The sequence below is a fragment of the Sus scrofa genome, chromosome 10 (assembly GCF_000003025.6).
Source record: "Sus scrofa isolate TJ Tabasco breed Duroc chromosome 10, Sscrofa11.1, whole genome shotgun sequence".
Lineage (NCBI taxonomy): Eukaryota > Metazoa > Chordata > Mammalia > Artiodactyla > Suidae > Sus > Sus scrofa.
Window position 1 is genome coordinate 23716919 of NC_010452.4, and position 19170 is coordinate 23736088.

The 19170-nt window shown below is 60.7% G+C and overlaps 1 protein-coding gene across 1 annotated transcript in view; it reads left to right on the forward strand.

The window, feature by feature from the left end:
* Positions 1-18539, forward strand: part of PKP1 (plakophilin 1) — a 46064-nt gene extending 27525 nt beyond the window's left edge. Inside the window, exons 5-15 of the mRNA XM_021064508.1 lie at positions 3055-3199; positions 4246-4453; positions 5170-5347; positions 7134-7248; positions 8646-8801; positions 9431-9607; positions 10767-10920; positions 11245-11431; positions 11888-11972; positions 14347-14450; positions 16103-18539. Coding sequence (XP_020920167.1) covers positions 3055-3199; positions 4246-4453; positions 5170-5347; positions 7134-7248; positions 8646-8801; positions 9431-9607; positions 10767-10920; positions 11245-11431; positions 11888-11972; positions 14347-14421 — 1480 coding nt within the window. The 3' untranslated portion in view covers positions 14422-14450; positions 16103-18539. The remainder of the gene's footprint in view (positions 1-3054; positions 3200-4245; positions 4454-5169; positions 5348-7133; positions 7249-8645; positions 8802-9430; positions 9608-10766; positions 10921-11244; positions 11432-11887; positions 11973-14346; positions 14451-16102) is intronic.

Below are 19170 nucleotides of genomic sequence, written 5' to 3' on the forward strand. Positions count from 1 at the left end.
CGGGAGAGGGGCCGGGGCCGTCTTACAGGACAAAAGACAGAAACTGGCAGGACCTAGTGCCAGACGTGGGGATGCAGGAGATGAAGCAGGGGTCCTGGAGAGAGCCATAGACAGCAGGGGGGTGGGCACAGGGTGGCTTGGGGATGGCCATGGTGTCTCGGGGGGAGGGAGTCGTGGGGGCTGCCCTCCAGCCTCAGAGCCTCATGAATGTTGGAGCTGTCCTCTGTCACCTCCCAGTGGTCCTTTGGTCATTTCATTGACAGTCATGGAACATGTACCACGCTCCAGGGTCTGTGGTCCAGCAGGGAGACAGCCACCAGCAGAAGGGCCCAAGGCTTTCCTGCAGCTGCAGGATTAACCACTGTCCACGGAGCCCAGAGCCTTGCAGGCTTCATCCCTAGCCCTCAGAGCCTTCCAGGCTAGAACCTGAGGCGAAACAGGCACAGAGACAGTAGGCTGCTTGCCTGAGGCCACGCAGCTGATGCTGGAGCCTGTGCTCCCCCCGCCCCCACACCACTCTGTCCCGCCAACTCACAGAATTGTTACAAAGCTGACCTCACGCAGCTCCCTGGAGGCTGTGAGGTGCATTTAGGATGCGCTGGACAAGGACTCAGAAAGCTCCCCTGTCCCTCGGACACTGACTGGGGCAGCATCTGGCCCTGGCTATTGCCCCACACCAGCAGCCCAGAGGGCAGGGCCAGATGAGCCCCAGAAGGGATAAGTGACAGGCCTTTTGGAGATGACGACTGACTGGCAGTTGCTGGGCAATGGTGTCTTGGTGCAGGCGGGATGCTGCTGGTGGGAGAGCAAGGTTTGCCCCGTGGGTCACTGATCCAGAAGTGGAGCTGGGTACCTGCCATGGAAGGCTTGAGGCTGGTACAGATGAGGAGCAGCTCCCTCCGAAAATGGATTTCTAGGGGGCAGAGCTGGGGGTCAAGAAGGGGCTGCCCTGCTGTCTCTGGGACCCAGGTCACAGACAGCTGGGGAGGCCGCCCACAGTCAGCGCCACGGGAGCCAGATGGGCTCTGGGAAGAGAGGCTTCCTTTCCAATATAAGGTTCGCAGCAGTAGGGCTTGAGTGGGTCCCCTGGGGCCAGGTGAGGGGAAGGACGCTGCACCTGAGCCCTGGTCAGGGCGCAGAGAAGAGCATGGTCTTGCTGGGGCAGACCCAAGTTAGGGCTGGGAGTGCGCAGGACACGGCAGAGCCAGACTCTTGGGTTACAACATGGTCGTTCTTGTTCTGTGGCTCAAAAAAAGGTTGGTTATCAGCCACTTCATGTGGTTTGATCTAACACATGCCTTTGGATATCAGCTTAAGCAGTCTGAACTTGAACTTACAGTATGGAGAAGCTGCCGATGGGGACAACACAGCGAGTGGGTTTTAGGGGCGCTAATCTGCAGAGAGCCAGTGGTGGGGGTCTCCTGCTGTAGCTCCAGCAAGAGTGATCATGGTCAGAAGGAAGGTAATGGCCATGAAGATGGAATGAGTAGCTGTGAGAACTTTTGAGTTAGAAGCTAGACTTGGAAATGGAGGGAGGCAAGAGCAGATGGATGGATGGATGGATGGAGGGAGGGATGGATGAGAGATGGATGGAGGAAGGCAGGAGGGAGGGAAGATGGTTGACAGATGGAGAATGGATGCGTGGATGGATACATGGATGAATGGATTCATAGACGCATGGATGGGTGATAGATGGATGGATAGATGAATTGATGGATGGATGGATGGAGGGAGGGAAGGAGGGAGGGACAGATGAGAGATGGATGGAGGAAGGTGGGAGGGAGGGAAGATGGTTGATGGATGGAGGATGGATGTGTGGATGGATACATGGATGAATGGATTCATAGATGCATGGATGGGTGATGGATGGTTGGATAGGTGAAGTGATGGATAGATAGATGGAGGCAGGACAGAGGGAGGGAAGATGGTTTTTGGATGGATGAAGGATGGATGCATGGATAGCTGATGGAGGATGGATGGATGGGTGATGGAGGATGGATGGATGGATGGATGGATGGAAGTAGAGTGGAGGGAGGGAAGATGGTTTTTGGATGGATGGAGGATGGATGCATGGATAGCTGATGGAGGATGGATGGATGGGTGATGGAGGATGGATGGATGGGTGATGGAGGATGGATGGATGGATGGATGGATGGAAGTAGAGTGGAGGGAGGGGAGGTGGTTGTTGGATGGATGGAGGATGGATGCATGGATGGGTGATGGATGGATGGAGGGAGGAAGGGAAGGAGAGAGGGATGGATGAGAGATGGATGGAGGAAAGCAGGAGGGAGGGAGGGAAGATGGTGGATGGGTGGAAGATGGATGTGTGGATGGATACATGGATGAATGGATTCATAGACGCATGGATGGGTGATGGATGGAGGGATGGATAGATGGAGGCAGGATGGAGGGAGGGAAGATGGTTGTTGGATGGATGCATGGATGGGTGATGAAGGATGGATGAATGGATGGAGGGAAGATGGGTGAATGCATGCATGGAAGGAGGGAGAGAGTGAAGATGGATGGTGGATGGTTGGATAGATGGTGGACATGGATAGGCAGATGGAGGGAGGAAGGACAGAAGGAGAGATGATGGATAGATGGTGAGTAGATGGAGGGGTGGATGGGGATGAATGATGGAGGGAGGAAGTGATGATGGATAGATGGCAGGAGAATGGATGGACGATGGACATGGGTAGAGGGACAGGCTTGTAGCCATTCTCTTCCATTTTCCAGGCACAGACATGCGAGATGGCGGGGTGGGTGGGGAGCTTTCCCTCAGGAATAGGGCAGGGTTTTTTCTCAGGGTGGAGGTAACTTGCCCACTCGGACATGTCACTGAGCCCATGACAGGGCCTCATCCCAGCAGGTGTTCAGCGTGGGGCGAGTCTTCTCCCTCCCTGGAGGGGCCATCCACAGATGGACCAGGGGCTGCCTGGTTCTGGCTGGCAGAGGGCCGGCCAAGGCCGCGGCTTGGGCATGCAAGGGGGTTCCGAGGCCCTGCACCCTGGCTCCTGGGAGGCCCTGTAACCCTCCCGCATGCCTGCCCTGCAGGATCTGCAGTGAGGATATTGAGTGCAGCGGGCTGACCATCCCGAAGGCCGTGCAGTACCTGAGCTCGCAGGACGAGAAGTGCCAGGCCATTGGTGCCTACTACATCCAGCACACCTGCTTCCAGGACGAGTCTGCCAAGCAGCAGGTAAGCCTTGGCACCCCTCCTGCCCTGCGCCCGGCGGGGCAGCCTGGCCTGGCACTTGGAGCTGCTGGGGACACTTGCGATTGGCTCCTTCTACCCCCGCTGCCCATGGCAGGTGTGTGCCCAGCAGTGCCCGAGACCAGAGCGGGCATCTTATCCTCTGAGGGGATCAGAGCCCCACTTGGGGAGACGTCCATCAGCTGCGTTTCCTCCATCGTTCATGGAAGAGACGCTTGAGTGACAGTCATGGGTTTGACACGAGTCCCTTCTCGAAGTCCCCTAAGGAACTGGCACAACTTCCTCCCCTTCAATTTCCTCCATACCCTTGTCTCTGCCTCTATCTCTGTCTCTCTCTGTCTGTCTCTGTCTCTGTCTCTCTCTGCCTCCGGCTGTCTCTGTGTATTTCTGTCTGTCTCTGTCTATCTCTGCCCCTGCCTTTCTCTGTCTCTGTGTCTTTATTTCCATCTGTCTCTCTGTCTCTGTCTTTCTCTGTCTCTGTGTCTCTGTCTCTGTGTCTCTGCCTGTCTCCATCTCTCCGTCTGTCTCTCCATGTCATCGTCCTCTCTCATCTCTGGTTGGGAGTAGGGCTTGTCTGTGCCTCCCGAGTGTGGCTGCCAGGGTACCTCCCTCCCACGCGTGACTGGTGGGGCACCTGGAGGCTCGGCCTGAGGGTATGATGTGAGTTTCAGGGTCCGTCTGCATCAGGCTCCCCCCACATCAGGCTCCCCCCATGCGTGCCCTCCCTAGGACCCTGGCGCATATTTCTATGTGTGTGCCCATCTGGTCCTCACCCCCAGACTCCCCGGCAGGACTTCAGGGCCAGGAGGAGGGCACCGAGGGGTTCTGGCTGGCTGGGATGCAGGGCGCTGGCATCTGAATCCTGCCTGGCCCCTGGTCTGGCTGGTGACCGTTCCTCCACACTGCTTGCACATTTGTGGGTTGTCCTGGGCATTTGGGAACTGAAGGGACCTCTTCTGTCCGAGCAAAGCTGCCTTGAGTGGAGTGTGGCCGGCTCGGTCTCACCTCCCTGTCCGGCGCCCGTCCTGCAGGTGTACCAGCTGGGGGGCATCTGCAAGCTGGTGGAACTCCTGCGCAGCCCCAACCAGAACGTGCAGCAGGCTGCGGCCGGGGCCCTGCGCAACCTGGTGTTCCGCAGCACCACCAACAAGCTGGAGACGCGCCGGCAGAACGGCATCCGCGAGGCCGTCAGCCTCCTGGGGAGAACCAGGAGCACAGAGATCCAGAAGCAGCTGACTGGTGGGTGCCCAGCCCCGGAGTGGGTGGCGCAGGACGGGCCCAGGACGAGGAGGGGGCAGGGGGCCAGGGCACATCGTGCAGGGTCGGCCTCGGGCGGACATCCTGGGACCCCCATGGGCTGCAGATAAGTGTTGTCCCCGTCGGTGGCCCCATCCTGTCCCTCCAGCCATCATCCATCTATCGACGTGTGTGGGATCCCAGTCTTTCTGAGGGAAAGGGTAGGCGGAAGGCTGGTCATCAGGCAGGATCCCGTCAGCAGACCCTGAGGAGTGCAGGCCAGGGGAAGAGGGCGGAGCTCGCAGGTCCTAAGCAGCTAGCTGTGTCCAGAGCAGGAGCTGACGAGCACTCAGGATGGGGACACAGGGGCCTGGAACTGGACAGGAGGGTGAGAGCACGTACCGAGTCGCAATTTTAGGGATGACTTTTGGTGGCAGGCAGAGAACAGGAGCTGATCCCGAGTGCTGGCATTTCTATCAGAAAACACTGATCCATCAGATGTTATTGATCCACTTCCAAATGCGTGTCACTCTGACCCACATAGAGAATTCTAGCTGCTCTGCCCCCAAGAACCTGCTGGCTTGTGGAGACGTGGGGTGGTGGGCTCCTGAGACCATCAGACAGCAGACTGGGTAGCTGAGGCCGGTCCAGGATGTGCTGTTCGGGGGTGGGGTGGCCCCGAGGATGGGGCCTTCCTGAGCTGGTGGTGCCCACTCCAGGGCTGCTGTGGAACCTGTCCTCCACGGACGAGCTCAAGGAGGAGCTGATCGCAGACGCCCTGCCGGTCCTGGCCGACCGAGTCATCATCCCCTTCTCCGGCTGGCGTGACGGCAACAGCAACCTGTCCCGGGACACCGTGGACCCCGAGGTCTTCTTCAACGCGACAGGCTGCTTGAGGTGAGGGTGGAGGGCGCCCGTGGGGGAGGGTAACAGCGCCTCGACTCCCCCCCGACTTGGGGTACGGTCCCAACCTCCTTGGATTTGACTCAAGATCTCACGACCTCCTTGAGACAAGCGTGGGTGCAGAGCAGAGGTGCCCCTGGATCTGAAGATCCAAAAGCTGGCTCAGGTGTCCCCCTCCTCCACTCACGGGTAGGCCTTTTTTGGGCAGTCTGGAAGAGTGTCCTTTTAGATAAAAATCCACTGAAAACTAAATAAAAAATTTAAAAGGGCATTCCCATTGTGGCTCAGCGGGTTTTGAACCCCATGAGGATGCGGGTTCCATCCCTGGCCTTGCTTAAGTGGGTTGAGGATCCCGCGTGGCCATGGCTGTGGTGGAGGCCTAAAGCTGCAGCTCCGATTCAACCCCTAGCCTGGGAACCTCCATATGCTGCAGGTGCGGCCCTAAAAAGCAAAAAAAAAAAAAAAAAGTCCACTGGCTGGCTCCCCAGGGGTCACTTCCGGGCTGTGATGCCACTATCTGCCGTCATATTGCTTGGCATGGGGTTGGCACCGCTTTGCCCAAAGTCTCCTGAGTTCTGCCCCAGGGTGTAGCAAGGGCCCTGGGGCCTGCTGGCGGAGGGACCTGGGTGTGCTCCCTCTTGGAGGGGGTTTACACGCTGGGGGACGAGCAGGCCTGGAGGCGGAGCCGTGGAGCAAATCCCCCTGGGGTCTCACCTGCTATAAGGGGCTTTGTCCTCCTCCCCACTCCCAGAAGCCCAAAGACCAGGGTGCGGTTGGCCTGGGCTCCTTCCTGCCTGCCTTGGGCAGCAGCCTCCAGGCATTGGAGAGGCTGGGGACATGCAAAGCCAGGGTCATGGGGGACTTATGGGTGGCGGGAGCCACTCCCCCTGCACCAGGCAGAGGGCCCAGACTGCTCTGGGAAGAGCGCTGCTGTGGGCAGAACATGGCTTCCGCCAGGAGGGGCATCGCCTCAGCTCGGGTCACCCCCCAGCACCCCACAGAGATTCTGCTGCCCCCAGGGGCACACTGGCCAGCCAAGCTCCCTGCCCCAAGTGCTACGAGGGCAGGGTGCATACCCTGGGCTCCAGCAGCACCAGAGCCATGACACATAAAAGTCACAGCCTAGGTGGAGTTCCCGTTGTGGCGCAGTGGAAGTTAATCTGACCAGGAACCATGAGGTTGCGGGTTCTATCCCTGGCCTCGCTCAGTGGGTTAAAGGTCTGGAGTTGCGGTGAGCTGTGGTGTAGGCACAGACACGGCTGGGATCCCGCGTTGCCGTGGCTGTGGTATAGACTGGCCGCTGTAGCTCTGATTCGACCCCCTAGCCCAGGAACTTCCATCTGCCTTGGGAGTGGCCCTAAAAAGCAAAATAAATACATAAAATATAAATTAAAAAAAAAAAAAAAAAACAAGTTCCAGCCTGGACCCCAGGGGACAGAGAAGGATGACAAGCACCAAGTTCAAACGAGACCCGAGACCCCATCCCAGCCTGAGCCAGGCCTGGGCAGAATAGCCTGAAAGGTGTTTCTTTCCTCCCTTCCTCCTCGTTTCCCTCCTCCTTCCTCCCTGTCCCCTCCTCCCCCCGCCCCCTCCCCATCCCACCACATCCTCCATCCTCCGCCCCCTCCCCCTGGCTCCTTCCTCTGCATCTGCTCTCCCTGTGCCCCAACCCCCCCTTCTGCCTTCCCTTGCTCCCTGCATCTCCCCTCCCCGCTTCCTCCCCCATCCCTCCTTCCCTCCTTCCCTTTCTCCCACCTGCCCGCTCGCCCGCCCCCTCCAGGAACCTGAGCTCCGCGGATGCAGGCCGCCAGACCATGCGAAACTACACGGGGCTCATTGACTCCCTCATGGCCTATGTCCAGAACTGCGTGGCGGCCAGTCGCTGTGATGACAAGGTGAGCGTGGCCCCCGGGTGACACCCCCCACCCCCAGACTCTTCTCTGCCCAGAGCCCCAAGGCCCAGGGTCTCCTCTCCAATCAGTGGGACTCCAGGTCCCGGCGTTCTCTCAAAGACTCCGGGGCTGGTCTGCCCTCCTGGGAGCCTCTAAGGCAGTACCTGGTGGTGGGAAGGAGCCCAGAGCCTGGCCAGCGAGGGTGCTCATCTGGATGCTGAGCGCCCCGTCCCTTCCCTGGCGGGCAGGGGGGGTAGATCCCCTCCCTCACCCTCTGCTCCGTGGTGCCCCTTTTGCGTAAATGAAGTTGGTCACCGTCTACCACGTACCTCCCTGAGGGGTTGTTTTGGGGACTCAGTTAATTAGCAAAACACAAAGCGAGCACCTAGCTCAGGGTGCGCTCCCAGCAGGCATCTGCTGCCGGCCCAGGGCCTGGGTCCTCTGAGCCACTTCCGCCCCCGGGACCCTGGACCCCCGCCCAGGCAGCAGAAAGGGGAAATCATGGCAGGAGGACAACCTGAAGGCTGAGGTCCTTCCACTCAGCGGTGATAGTGAGCAAGAGGTCCCCGGGGGGCTGGCCCGGTGTCACGGCCCCTGCATCCTGCACTCAGTTTTCCTGGAGAGGGGCTTGTCGCCTGCTCCCTCTGTTGGAAGTGACAGCAGGAGAGAGCCTGTCCCTTGTCTGCTCAGCTGTCACTGTGATTCTCTGCTTGGGATGGAACAACCCCTCCACCTGGGTGACCCTGGGGCCCTGGACATCAGGGGCTCTCGAAGCCCAGAAGAACCAGACACTGGGGGGGCGGATCTGCTTTCTCACGCCGCCCAGGGGCCTGTATGAAAGGAAAGCGGCAAAGACCTGGGAACAGCTGCCATTGGGAAGCACTGGGTGCCAGGTCCCTGCTCCTGGGCACTGATTTCTTGGGATGGAGGGCACCTTTGATCCTGGAAGCCGAAGCCCAGCCCTTAACAGAGGGGCTGGTGGTGTCATGGGGACTTGATGGCTCTGAACCTGACGAGGAGCTTGGGGCAGCTCCTGATGGATGTGTCTCCCAGAGCCAGGCTGGCCATCAGCCCGTTGGCGAAGGCAGCAGAGGCAGCAGCCTATCACAGAGCTCAGCCTCCTGCCTGCACTTTCCATGGTGAACCTCCCCTGTAGCCAGGGTCGCAGGTGGCTTCTGTCCCCTGTTACAGCTGAAGAAACTGAGGCCGAGACATGTGCAGCCGGTCACTCATGTTCACACAGCTGGGCATGGTAGGTCCTGGGAAGCGTCCCTGGTGACCTTCTCAGCCTACTGCGGGGTCTTGCTGTCCTCCTCGGAGCAGCGCAGGGGGCTGGCTGTGGCGGGACTGAGCCAGGGGGCGGGGTGACGAGGCTCAGCGCCCCTCTGCTCCGCCCCCAGTCTGTGGAGAATTGCATGTGTATCCTGCACAACCTCTCCTATCGCCTGGACGCCGAGGTGCCCACCCGCTACCGCCAGCTGGACTACAATGCCCGTAACACCTACACCGAGAAGTCCTCCACCGGCTGCTTCAGCAACAAGAGCGACAGGATGATGGTGAGCGCAAGTGTCCCTCCCTCCTGGGAGTCCCTGCCCACTGCCTCCCCCTCCCTGCCCCTCTGCCCTGCTGGAGCCGGAGACCAGCCCCAGGGACCCCTGCCCAACCTTGGGGGACACAGGGCTAGGAGCTGGTGAGCTCCATCTCACCCACGACCCAGGGGTCTGTGTGTGTCCTGGGGACCCAGAAGCCAGAAGCTCCAGCCCAGGGTTTGCAGGCCCCGAAGTCCCCCTCTTCTCTGTCACCCCTGAGGAATGGGGGGCTGTCGGCTCCCATTGACCCCTGAGCCCCCAGGTCTCCCCTGAGCCCCCAGAAGCAGAGGGGGCGCTGTGGGGGGCTGGCTGCCTCCACTGGGCAGTCAAGTTTGGGCTGTGACTCTGAGAGGGCAGGAGGCATCAAGGAGTGAGACCCAAAGCCACCCCACAGCGGGATGTGGGGCCCAGCCCCAGAGGTGCTCTGTGCCCCCTTGAAGATGGCAGAGAGCACGGCCATGCCTCACCTTGGAGCAGCCACAGTGCTGGGAGGAAGGGGCAGCGGGTACTTCCCTGTCCAGGAACCACGACCATGGCTGGGGGAGCAGAACACCTGCTCGGCCCTATTGACCTAGGATCTGGCATCTCGTCCCCAGAACAACAACTACGACTGCCCGCTTCCCGAGGAGGAGCCCAACCCCAAGGGCAGCAGCTGGCTGTACCACTCCGACGCTATCCGCACCTACCTAAACCTCATGGGCAAGAGCAAGAAGGACGCCACCCTGGAGGCGTGCGCAGGCGCCCTGCAGAACCTGACAGCCAGCAAGGGGCTGGTGAGCGCCCCGCCCCTACGACGCCCCGCCCCCTTTCCCCCTGCAGCCCAGGCTCCGCCCCCTGCTCCCCACCAGCCTATCCCTGCCTGAGTCCAGGGTCTGGCCCGAACCCGCTTGCTGGAGGCCAGGTCCTGGGGACATGAGGAGGGGGCGGAAACCTCCAGCCTCTGGGAAGGGTCAGGTGGAAGACAGGGCGGTGGAACCCAGCCCTCCTGGGTTCTGTCTGCCTCGTGGGTCCAGTCTTCCAGCCATGCCTGGGGCAGGAGACAAGGATGAGGGGTGCGTTTATGACAGGAGGGGTCTCCTGTTTGCTGACTCGATAGCAGTGGAAGTTAAGGGCTTGGGGTACGGGCAGGTCCAGAGGGAGATGTGGGAGAATCAGGAGTGGTTTTGAGCCAAAGACAGTCTAGAGGACGTGATGGAACGGGTGGGGGTGCAGGCCAACCCTCCTCCCCTGGGCTCAGGGCAGAAGGGGGTCGGGCGGAAGCAGGACGGGGTGCGTAGAGGCTGAAGGAGAACCTCTCCACTGTGAGAGGAGGCTGGGGGTCTTCGAGAACCCCACAGCAGCCTGGACCAGATACGGCCAGGATGGCTTTGCTGCCAGAGGCCGGGATGGACTGGCCTGTGTCCCGGGGACCCTGGGTGGCATCTCCATGCAGCCCAGCCCCTCTTATCGCTCCTCCACTTGCAAGCTCTCAAAAAGTCCGTGCTGACTCTGCAGGGCCAGGGGGTTGGCAGCAGACGGTGACCCTTGTCTAGGTGGCAGATGCCCTTGACACAGGCTTCACGTGAGCGCGTACAGTGGGGAAGGAGGCAGGCGTGCCCAGGCAATGGCCGAGTGGCGGCCACTGGCACTGGCTCGGTCTGGAGGTTGATCCTGATGCCCCACCCCACCCCACCTGAGGGAGGGGCCGGGAGCTCCCTCCCTCCCAGCCCTGACCTGGGCTCCAGGCTGCCCAGGTGAGGTGCAGGTGCCTCTGCCCTGGTTTGTGCTGCAGTTACCCAGGCGTGAACACCCAGGTGTGTGCTTGTCTTTGCCGGGGCTTCCAATGTGAGAGGGGAAGTCCTGGGGTTCCTTGGTTTGGGGTGACTGGCCCTCTCCTGCCCGCCCTGGCACCGGGGCCGCCCAGGCTAGGGCCTCACACGTCCTTTTCTGCAGATGTCCAGTGGCATGAGCCAGCTGATCGGGCTGAAGGAGAAGGGCCTGCCGCAAATCGCCCGCCTCCTGCAGTCCGGCAACTCAGACGTGGTGAGGTCTGGTGCCTCCCTCCTAAGCAACATGTCCCGCCACCCTGTGCTGCACAGAGTGATGGGTGAGTGACCACCGCCCCCCACCCCCAACAAGGGACCTGACTCCCAGCTTCCAGAGCCTGCTGGCAGGGCCCCTCTATCAGCTCCCTGGAGGAGCCTCCTGGGAGGGGAAGCTGGCCCGGGAGAGGGCTGGCAGTAGGAAGTGCAGGTCGCCCGGGCACAGGGGCTGCCGTGCGGTGTCCAGATGGTCCTGAGCCCGGTTGGAGCTGGAATTGAGCCTCGAGGGACCACCTTGCTTGGGGCCGGGCTGAGGGCAGCTTGGGACTGTGGTCCCAAGCGGAACCCTCGGCCACTTACCCCATGCCCTCTGCTCCTTTCTGTCCCAGGGAACCAGGTATTCCCAGAGGTGACCCGACTCCTCACCAGTCACACCGGCAACACCAGCAACTCGGAAGACATCTTGTCGTCGGCCTGCTACACCGTGAGGAATCTGATGGCCTCCCAACCACAGATGGCCAAGCAGTACTTCTCCAGCAACATGATCAACAATGTCATCAACCTGTGTCGCAGCAGGTGGGTGGGGTGGGACCCCTGCCGCCCCGCCCGTCCCCAAGCGCAGCCCTGAGAAGGCAGCATGGAGAGGAGCCTTGCGGCTCAGGGGGAACCCACAGGGAGCTGGCCCTGGGGGAGGCGCCACAAGCCGGGGTCCTGCATCCAGGCCCCTAGGCAGCACGCTTCTCGGCGGGGACCTGAGGGACACTGAGTCCTCACAGGCCAGCAGGGGGCACCGGGGGCTACAGACCCAGCTGTGCAGAAACTGTATGCTGCTCCCAGCGGCTCTCTCCTCCCGGGACAGGCCAGGGGAGAGGATGGGACCCCAGAGAGAGTCCCGGGGGACCTCCAGGTGGGATTGAGGATCCATCAGGCACCCCGGGACCTCCCCTGGAGGACCTGAGGGGGAGGAAAGGGGCATGTGTTCACCCTCGAGTCTCCTGGAGTCTTACCCCAAATGAACTTCCGCCTGCACAGTGCCTCCCCCAAGGCTGCAGAGGCTGCCCGACTCCTCCTGTCTGACATGTGGTCCAGCAAGGAGCTGCAGGGGGTCCTCAGACAGGTAAGGGCCACACCTGAAACCCCTGTCGGCAAGGCTTTCCCGCACCTGCTTGGCACTGACTCAGATCCATGTGGGTTGGGAGGAGCAGATGGACGTGCCTGACTGTGACCGTGATCCAGGCGCTGTCACATCTCAGCCTGGATGGGGGCAGAGGAAGCCAAGGAAGTGTGCAAGGCCCGAGGTCCCCGGAAGGTTTGCTTTTGGCCCTGGGCGGCCACTGGGGTTTGCAGAAGAGGGTTTCATGCTGAAAGCAGCACCAGGAAGCCCACCCTGTGGGGGGCAGAGTGGACGGGACGGGGCTGCTGGATTTGTCCTCAAGGCCTTCACGGTCAGGTCCTTCACACTGATGCTCTGTTCCCATCCGGTGGTCACTGCTCTTTAGGCAGCAGCGCGTGGACATGAAGGGCAGGGGGCCGAAGGAAGGAGTCACCTTGTGGTTACCTGCACTAGAGATGGATCAGCAGGGTGGGGCGGGCTTTGAGGGAGGAGTGAATGGAGCCCCGGTTTGGGGAGGGGAGTCTGGAGGGTGGGTGGGGGCCTGGGGAGAAGGGCAAGGCTGTGCACAGCTCAGGCGGCAGTGGTTGTTCAGGTGGGAGAAGCCGGGGAGGGGACAGGACCCCCAGGGCACGTGTCTGTGGAAAAGTCTCTGGGTCCAGGGCAGAGCAGGGAGAAGTCCCTCCCCTGGGGGCTGCGGGAGAGGGGCCAGGAAGGGGTGAAGACACGTGGTAGGAGGCAGTGCGGAGCGGGGCACCGTTTCTGGGGCTACTGGTGGTCCAGGACACGGAAACAGGAAGGGCCTGGATCTGAGATCTGCATGTCTCTGGCGACTTCAGGGCATGGCAGGCAATGCTACCAGGGGGAGACGGGGCAGGGGCAGCAGGGGAGGGGGCGCCAGGTCCACTGCGGGGGAGGGGGAGGCAGGAGGGGACCTGATCATCTCCATTTGGCCAGAGGGAAGGGAGACAAAAGAAAGGGTAAAAAGCCACCTGTTTAATGACATTTGTGCAGAGAAGGTGAAGGGGCTGCCGGAGGGCGAGGAAGGTGCGGGGTGGGAGGACGGGGTCTTGGAGCATCAGGGGCTGCTTGTCAGTGGGCGACGGGATGGAAGACCAGCCACCCGGGCAGAAAGAGGACCGTTCCTCCCCAGCGCAGCCGGGAGATGGGCAGGGCCATGGAGCCACGTGATCGAAGGTGACCAAGGGCTGGTGCAGCCACAGCCAGTGGTGGCCCATGTCCTGCTCTTTTCCCACAGTGGGAGGAGGGTCCTGGGAGGCCAAGAGGAGGGGAGGTGGGTGAGATGACCGGTGGGGGCTTCCTCCAGCTGCTCCAGCTGGCCGCGAGGAACGGAGGCCATGCCCACCCAGGACACACAGGGAAGCCCTTGGGGTCCTTCTGTGCCTTTCCCAGCTTCATTGTCATCCCCACTCCCCCTCTAGCCACGCTGGACCTCAGGCCTGACCGGACTGGGTCGGTGCTTCTGCCACCATCTGCCGGTCACTGGGCGGTCACAGTGCAGTGAGGCAGCCATGGGCCCTTGTCCCTCTTGCAGAGCAGGGAGTCAGGGCCCTGGCGTTGGTCTTGACTCAGGGAGTGGCTGGGACCCTGGACTAGTCTCTCCTGGGACCTCCCACGAGGTCTCACAAGCTCAGCAGGAGGGAGCTGGCACATGGGGAGTGGTGATCACGTGGTCTGTGCCCAGGCCACTGGGACCAGGGCTTTGAGCCCCCTGCCTCGGGCCCCCCGTGTCCCCACAGGACAGTGAAACCAATGAGGTCCCAGAGCCCAGGGCTAGCACCAGGCACCCCTTCTCAAGGGCTGTCCTCAGTCACCCTAAAGCATTTATTGAGCACCTGCTATGTGCTAGGAGACATAACAGGAGTAAAACTCGGCCTGTACTCAGCAGGCAGGCACTCAGGGCTGGAGAACAGAGCCTGTGAGGGGCATTTCCTGCTCCGGGCTCCAGCCCTGCCTCTCCAGTATAGGGTGGGGGAGCAGGAGGGCGCCAGACACAAAGTCCCTGCCAAGAGCTCTTGTTGAGATTTAAGGGGAAAAAAGCAGGGACGTTGAGAGGACAGAAAACGACTTTTCTTATCTGATTTTGGTAGCTGTTCTAGAGTACCAACCGCTAGCTAAACCCTTAATACCTTGATTCGGATGTCCACGAAGGCAGAATGGACGTTCCAGCGTGCAAAGGCCGGGCCAAGCTCACTGACACATGGGTGTGCCTGGCCCTGTGCTCAGTCGCAGGATCATGAGGCTGGTTTTAGCGCCAACACACGGAGCGCGTCCAGAGGGTTGCATCAAGCCGAGGGTGCTCTGGGGGCAGCCTCTGACCCCACAGATGCCCTCATGCGGCTGCCACTTCTTCCCACAGCAAGGCTTCGACAGGAACATGTTGGGAGCTTTTCCCGGGGCCAACACCTTCAGGAACTTCACCTCCCGGTTCTAAGAGGCTGCCCACGCAAGCTCAGCTTGCAGGTGAGAATCGGCCCACCCATGGTAGGGGGCGCCTCCAAGGACCCCTGCTGTGCCTCGACCAGGCTCAGAAAGAGGGGCCAGGCCATGCCCCCCAGGGACACAGCTGCATCCTTTGATCTGAATGACACAGGTCATTTGAGGCCTTGCCAGGGGGCCACTGACCATCCCACAAGGACACTGGGGATATGCAACATCCTGCTAGCATCAACAGGCCAGAGGTCTGCTGGGTACAGTTGTATAGGTTGTGCACTGCCAAACCCAAGGAGTGCCATTCATGTGGGCTACAGTGTGAAGGGCGCTCCTGCAGTCACACAGTGTCACTCTGGATTTGGGCCTCTACAGCTCCCCTGCTTGCCTTTTGCTAATCCACTTTGCAGTTCTGCATCATGCCTGCTATGAGGGCAAGCTTCTTTCCACCAGATGAGTCTAGGGAGCAGAAACTCAGATGCAGTTTTCTCTGACAGAGACGCTAAGCCAAGTTCTTCCTTAGACTCACCTGAAACGCAGATAAACCACACACTCCTGGTCCCAATCCCAGCAGTTCTGACTCAGTGGCTCCAGAGTTGGGGCCAGGAATATACATTTTAAAGAAAACATCCAGGGAGTTCCCTTCGTGGCTCAGTGGTTGACGAACCTGACTAGTATCCATGAGGATGCAGGTTCAATCCCTGGCCTCACTCAGTGGACTAAGGATCCAGCATTGCTATGAGCTGTGGTGTAGGTTGCAGATGCGGCTTGGATCCCACGTTGCTGTGGCTCTGGCAGAGGCTAGCGGCTACAGCTCTGATTCGACCCCTAGCCTGGGAACTTCCACATGCCACAGGTGTCACCCTGAAAAAGAAAAAAATGAAAAATCCAAAGTAATTCTTGGAGTTCCTGCCATGGCTCAGTGGTTAATGAATCCAACTAGGAACCATGAGGTTGTGGGTTCGATCCCTGGCCTCACTCAGTGGGTTAAGGAGCCGGCATGGCCGTGAGCTGTGGTGTAGGTTGCAGATGTGGCTCAGATCTGTTGCTGTGGCTGTGGTGTAGGCCAGTGGCTACAGCTCTGATTAGACCCCTAGCCTGGGAACCTCCATATGCTGCGGGTGTGGCCCTGGAAAAGACCAAAAGAAAAAGACAAAGTAATTCTGATGTAGGAAAGCCTAGGGCCGCACATAGAGACTCAAACCAGACGCCATCAACCCTGCAGGGCCACAGAGGTGGCTCCATCTCTGCAAAGAGCCAGGGATGAGGACAAGGTCTTCTGAGCTAAAGGAGACTTCCTAGTGCCCCAGCTGCCTTCCACACACAGGCTGCAGCACCTACAGAGGGGCCTGCTGGGGAAGGGGCTGTAACTCTGGTTGAGACAGAGGCTCACCTCGACTTCAGACTGCCTCTCCCGGCAAATGGGCCCAACAATAGGAAAAGAGGAGACCAAGCCAGCAGCTGCCTCCTGCGCTCCTTAGAGATGCTCGGCCCTCTGCTGGCCACTGCGGCAGGGCAAGTGGGCACAGGGGCACCTCTGCCCCAACAGGAGCAACCTAGGAAGGTGTCAAGGGTGCCCCGACCCCGGTCTCAGGCCCAGCGGGAGGGGACAGTGTGGCGAGGCCGGCAGTGCAGACGTGTCCCCAACCCCATGGGTGCTAACCGGAGACCTGCTCCTTTTCCAGACGTGACGTGACTAGCTGAGAAGCCACGGGTCTTCTGCCCACCTGCACAGTATTCGGAAACGTTCAAACACAGCTGAAAGCAAATCGGGATGCTGTGGATAATGAAAATATTTTTAGATTCCTTTTTTTCCGGGGGCGGGGGGGGGAATTGATAGGCGATGGGGGTTGGGGAGGGCGGGGGGGCCTTTCTTGAGTTAAGGGGGTTTCTGTCTGATGTTAATACTTCTTTCGCTGAGAAATGGTATATATACGCGTGTACAGTGTGTGCGTGTGCGTGTGCGTGAGTGCTAGAAGCACGGCCCCCTGCACAGCACCAGCTGAGCTGTTGGTCGCGCTCCTGGCATGGACAGCAGGTGCTTTGGGTTGAGCTGCCTGAAGTGTGTTTGCAGGGAGGGGGCCCCATCAGGGCCAAACTCACCAGGAGTCCTGTGGGGGGCGGGGAAGGGTAATGGGGCTGGGGCTCCCCGCCTCCGCCCCGCCCCACCCCACCTGCAGGAGGCCGCTTTGCCGTCAGGGAGGCTGGTGGGTTCCGTGCAGATCCTGGGAAAATCTAATATGATTGGCCGCCTCTCCGCGGGGCTGCGGGACCAGGGCTGGCAGGACGCCTGCTCTGCCGCATGAGGTCTGTCCCAGGAGCCAGGAGGGGCTGGCCGTTCTCTCGGACTGTGTCCCATCGGAGCAGGTGTGGCCTGGGAAGCACCCCACTGGCAGAAGGAAGAAGGCAAGATAATGCTTCAAGCCTAGGAGCTGGTCAGCGAATGGCTGCTGGGTCCTCATTCTCCCAGCAGAACGTGAGCTGGGCTGGGGCCGGACTTGCTCCAGCCTCCCGTGGGTGTCCCCAAGAGGACACTCCCTGCATGCCTCCGGGATCCAAGGGAGGGAGGGTTTGGGTCCCAGGAGACTTGGAGGAAAGGAATTTGGACAGACCAGGAAGGGAGCTGTTGCATGAGGCGGAACAAGCCCCCACCCCCGCCAGAGGCCGGCCTCTCCCTCCCCAAACCCTGCCATCTCTCTACTTTGTGAAAACCAGGGGGGGGAGTGTGATAAAAGGCCTGGCAGGGGCACCAGCCACCCTGAGACCCTGAGACACCAGACTCCTGAGCATTTCAGCTGAGAAGCAGAGGAAGGCTTGTGTAAATAGCCCGTCGTCTGTGAGATAAGGCTGAGCAGGACGCCTTGCCCCTGGCCTTCCTGGGCTGCAGCTGCCTTGCCAAGTGGCACCAGTGGTGACCAGTGGGAACTGGCTGCCTGGGCCTACCCTCCTCACCCCTGCCCCCCCACCCAGCCTCCTCCCCATCTGCCCTGTCCCCCGTCCAGCCCCACCGCCCACCCAGCAGTCAGAACTGAAAACACCTCTGGACCCAGGACCCACCTGCTGAGTGACACGGCAGCAGGACCAGGGCAGACACACGGTGACAGGCCACCCAGTGGTGTCCTCTGTGCTGGAGTCAGGGACACAAGCCTCCTTGTCCCTCAGGATGGAGGCCTGCCTCCCTCTTGGGGCCCAGGGGCAACAGGTCATGGCAGAGTGTCCCCTCCGCCAGCCCTGGGGACCCAGAGGAAACCCGTTCGGAGCCAGGCAGGTTATAAGCGCCCAGATACATCAGTGATCAAGAGCCCAGACCTGGCCCTTACGTTGTCCTGGAGGAAAGGGGACGCCCAGGTCTCTGGCTCCAGACCCGGCCAGTGTGAGAGGACCGGCCAGTCCCATCAGGGTGACAGGGAAACAGCCTGTGACCAGTGAGTCTGCACAGCCTCAGGGAAGTTCTCCTTTCCCAGCAGGGCCAAGAGCCGGGGCCCAGCCTCTGCCTTGGGGAGGGGCGGCTTATCAGTCTCTCCAGGGGGACAGCTAGGCCTGGTTTAGGTCACCTCTCTCGTGACTCTGGCCAGCTGGGCCCATCACTTTGGAAGAAGCAGAGCTGGGAGGGGCCTGTGGATGCATTTCCTGAAGGCAGCAAGGGGCCTGAGGCCCAGGGCAGTGGAAGCACCAATTGGCCTCACGCTGCCAGGGCTGCCAGACTCAACACCCAGCACAGGACACCCCCACATGTAGCCAGGTCGGGGTGAAGGGGACACCAGACTGCTCAGGGTCTCCCTGTCCTGTCCCGACCCAGGGCCTCCCATGCTAAAGGCAGATCCAGTCACTGGCCACCAGTAGCCGGCCCAGCAGCACGGACTCCAGCTCAGGGTCTCAGGGGTAGCGCTGCTCTCTTTTCCAGCCTGGGGCCTGACCCAGAGGCGGGGTGGGTGGGTGGCCTAGGCGGGGGCTCACGATGGGCAGAGAGGGAAACCGGGCCCCGCTGCAGCCTGTCGTGCCCGCTGCTCTGCGTTTGTGTAAGAACCTTGGCTGGCCAGGCCCAGTTTCCCTGTGGGCTATTCTATGTGTTTGCTTCTTTGGAAATATACTAAATCAATAAATCGCTGGCGTTTCTTTGAACATTTTCAAGCCGTGGGTTATTTGGGGAGCTGATGAGGACCGAAGGGGCCGTTCACCTTCTCCCGGGAGCTTCTCTTGCTGGCCCTGCCCGGCAGGGACTCAGGGCAGCACATGGGGGTGGGAGTGGGGGCACTGGGGGAGGGGGAGGACCCATGTCCCCACTCGGAGCCCCACATTCCATCCTCAGCTCTGGGATGCTGGTGCCCTGACCTTACAGGTAGTAACGTGCAGCTCAGAGAATGGACAGATGCCCAATGCCACAGCTTATGACAGGGATGCCACCTCAAGGGGACACGTCCAGGGGATATCGAACTGCAGGGGCTATTCATGGAGCTCACGTTCACCGAAAGGTGTTCTTCCTGGGTCTGTGGGACTGGCTGGAGGTCACAAGACCCAAGGATAAGGGGCCCCGCCTCACAAACATGCGCATGGAACTTTCTGAGACACAGGAGTACATGGCCACGTGGTGGTCAGACCGGGGCTTCCAGCAGGGCAGGCCTCGGGGAGGCTGGAGATGGCTCTTCCCGGCTCAGGCTCTCCATAGAGCCCGTGGCCCTGACCTCCCGGGTCACCTCAGTTGTCAGAGAAGCCAGGCAGCGGGAGGCGGGGGGCAGGTAGACCTCAGCCCAGG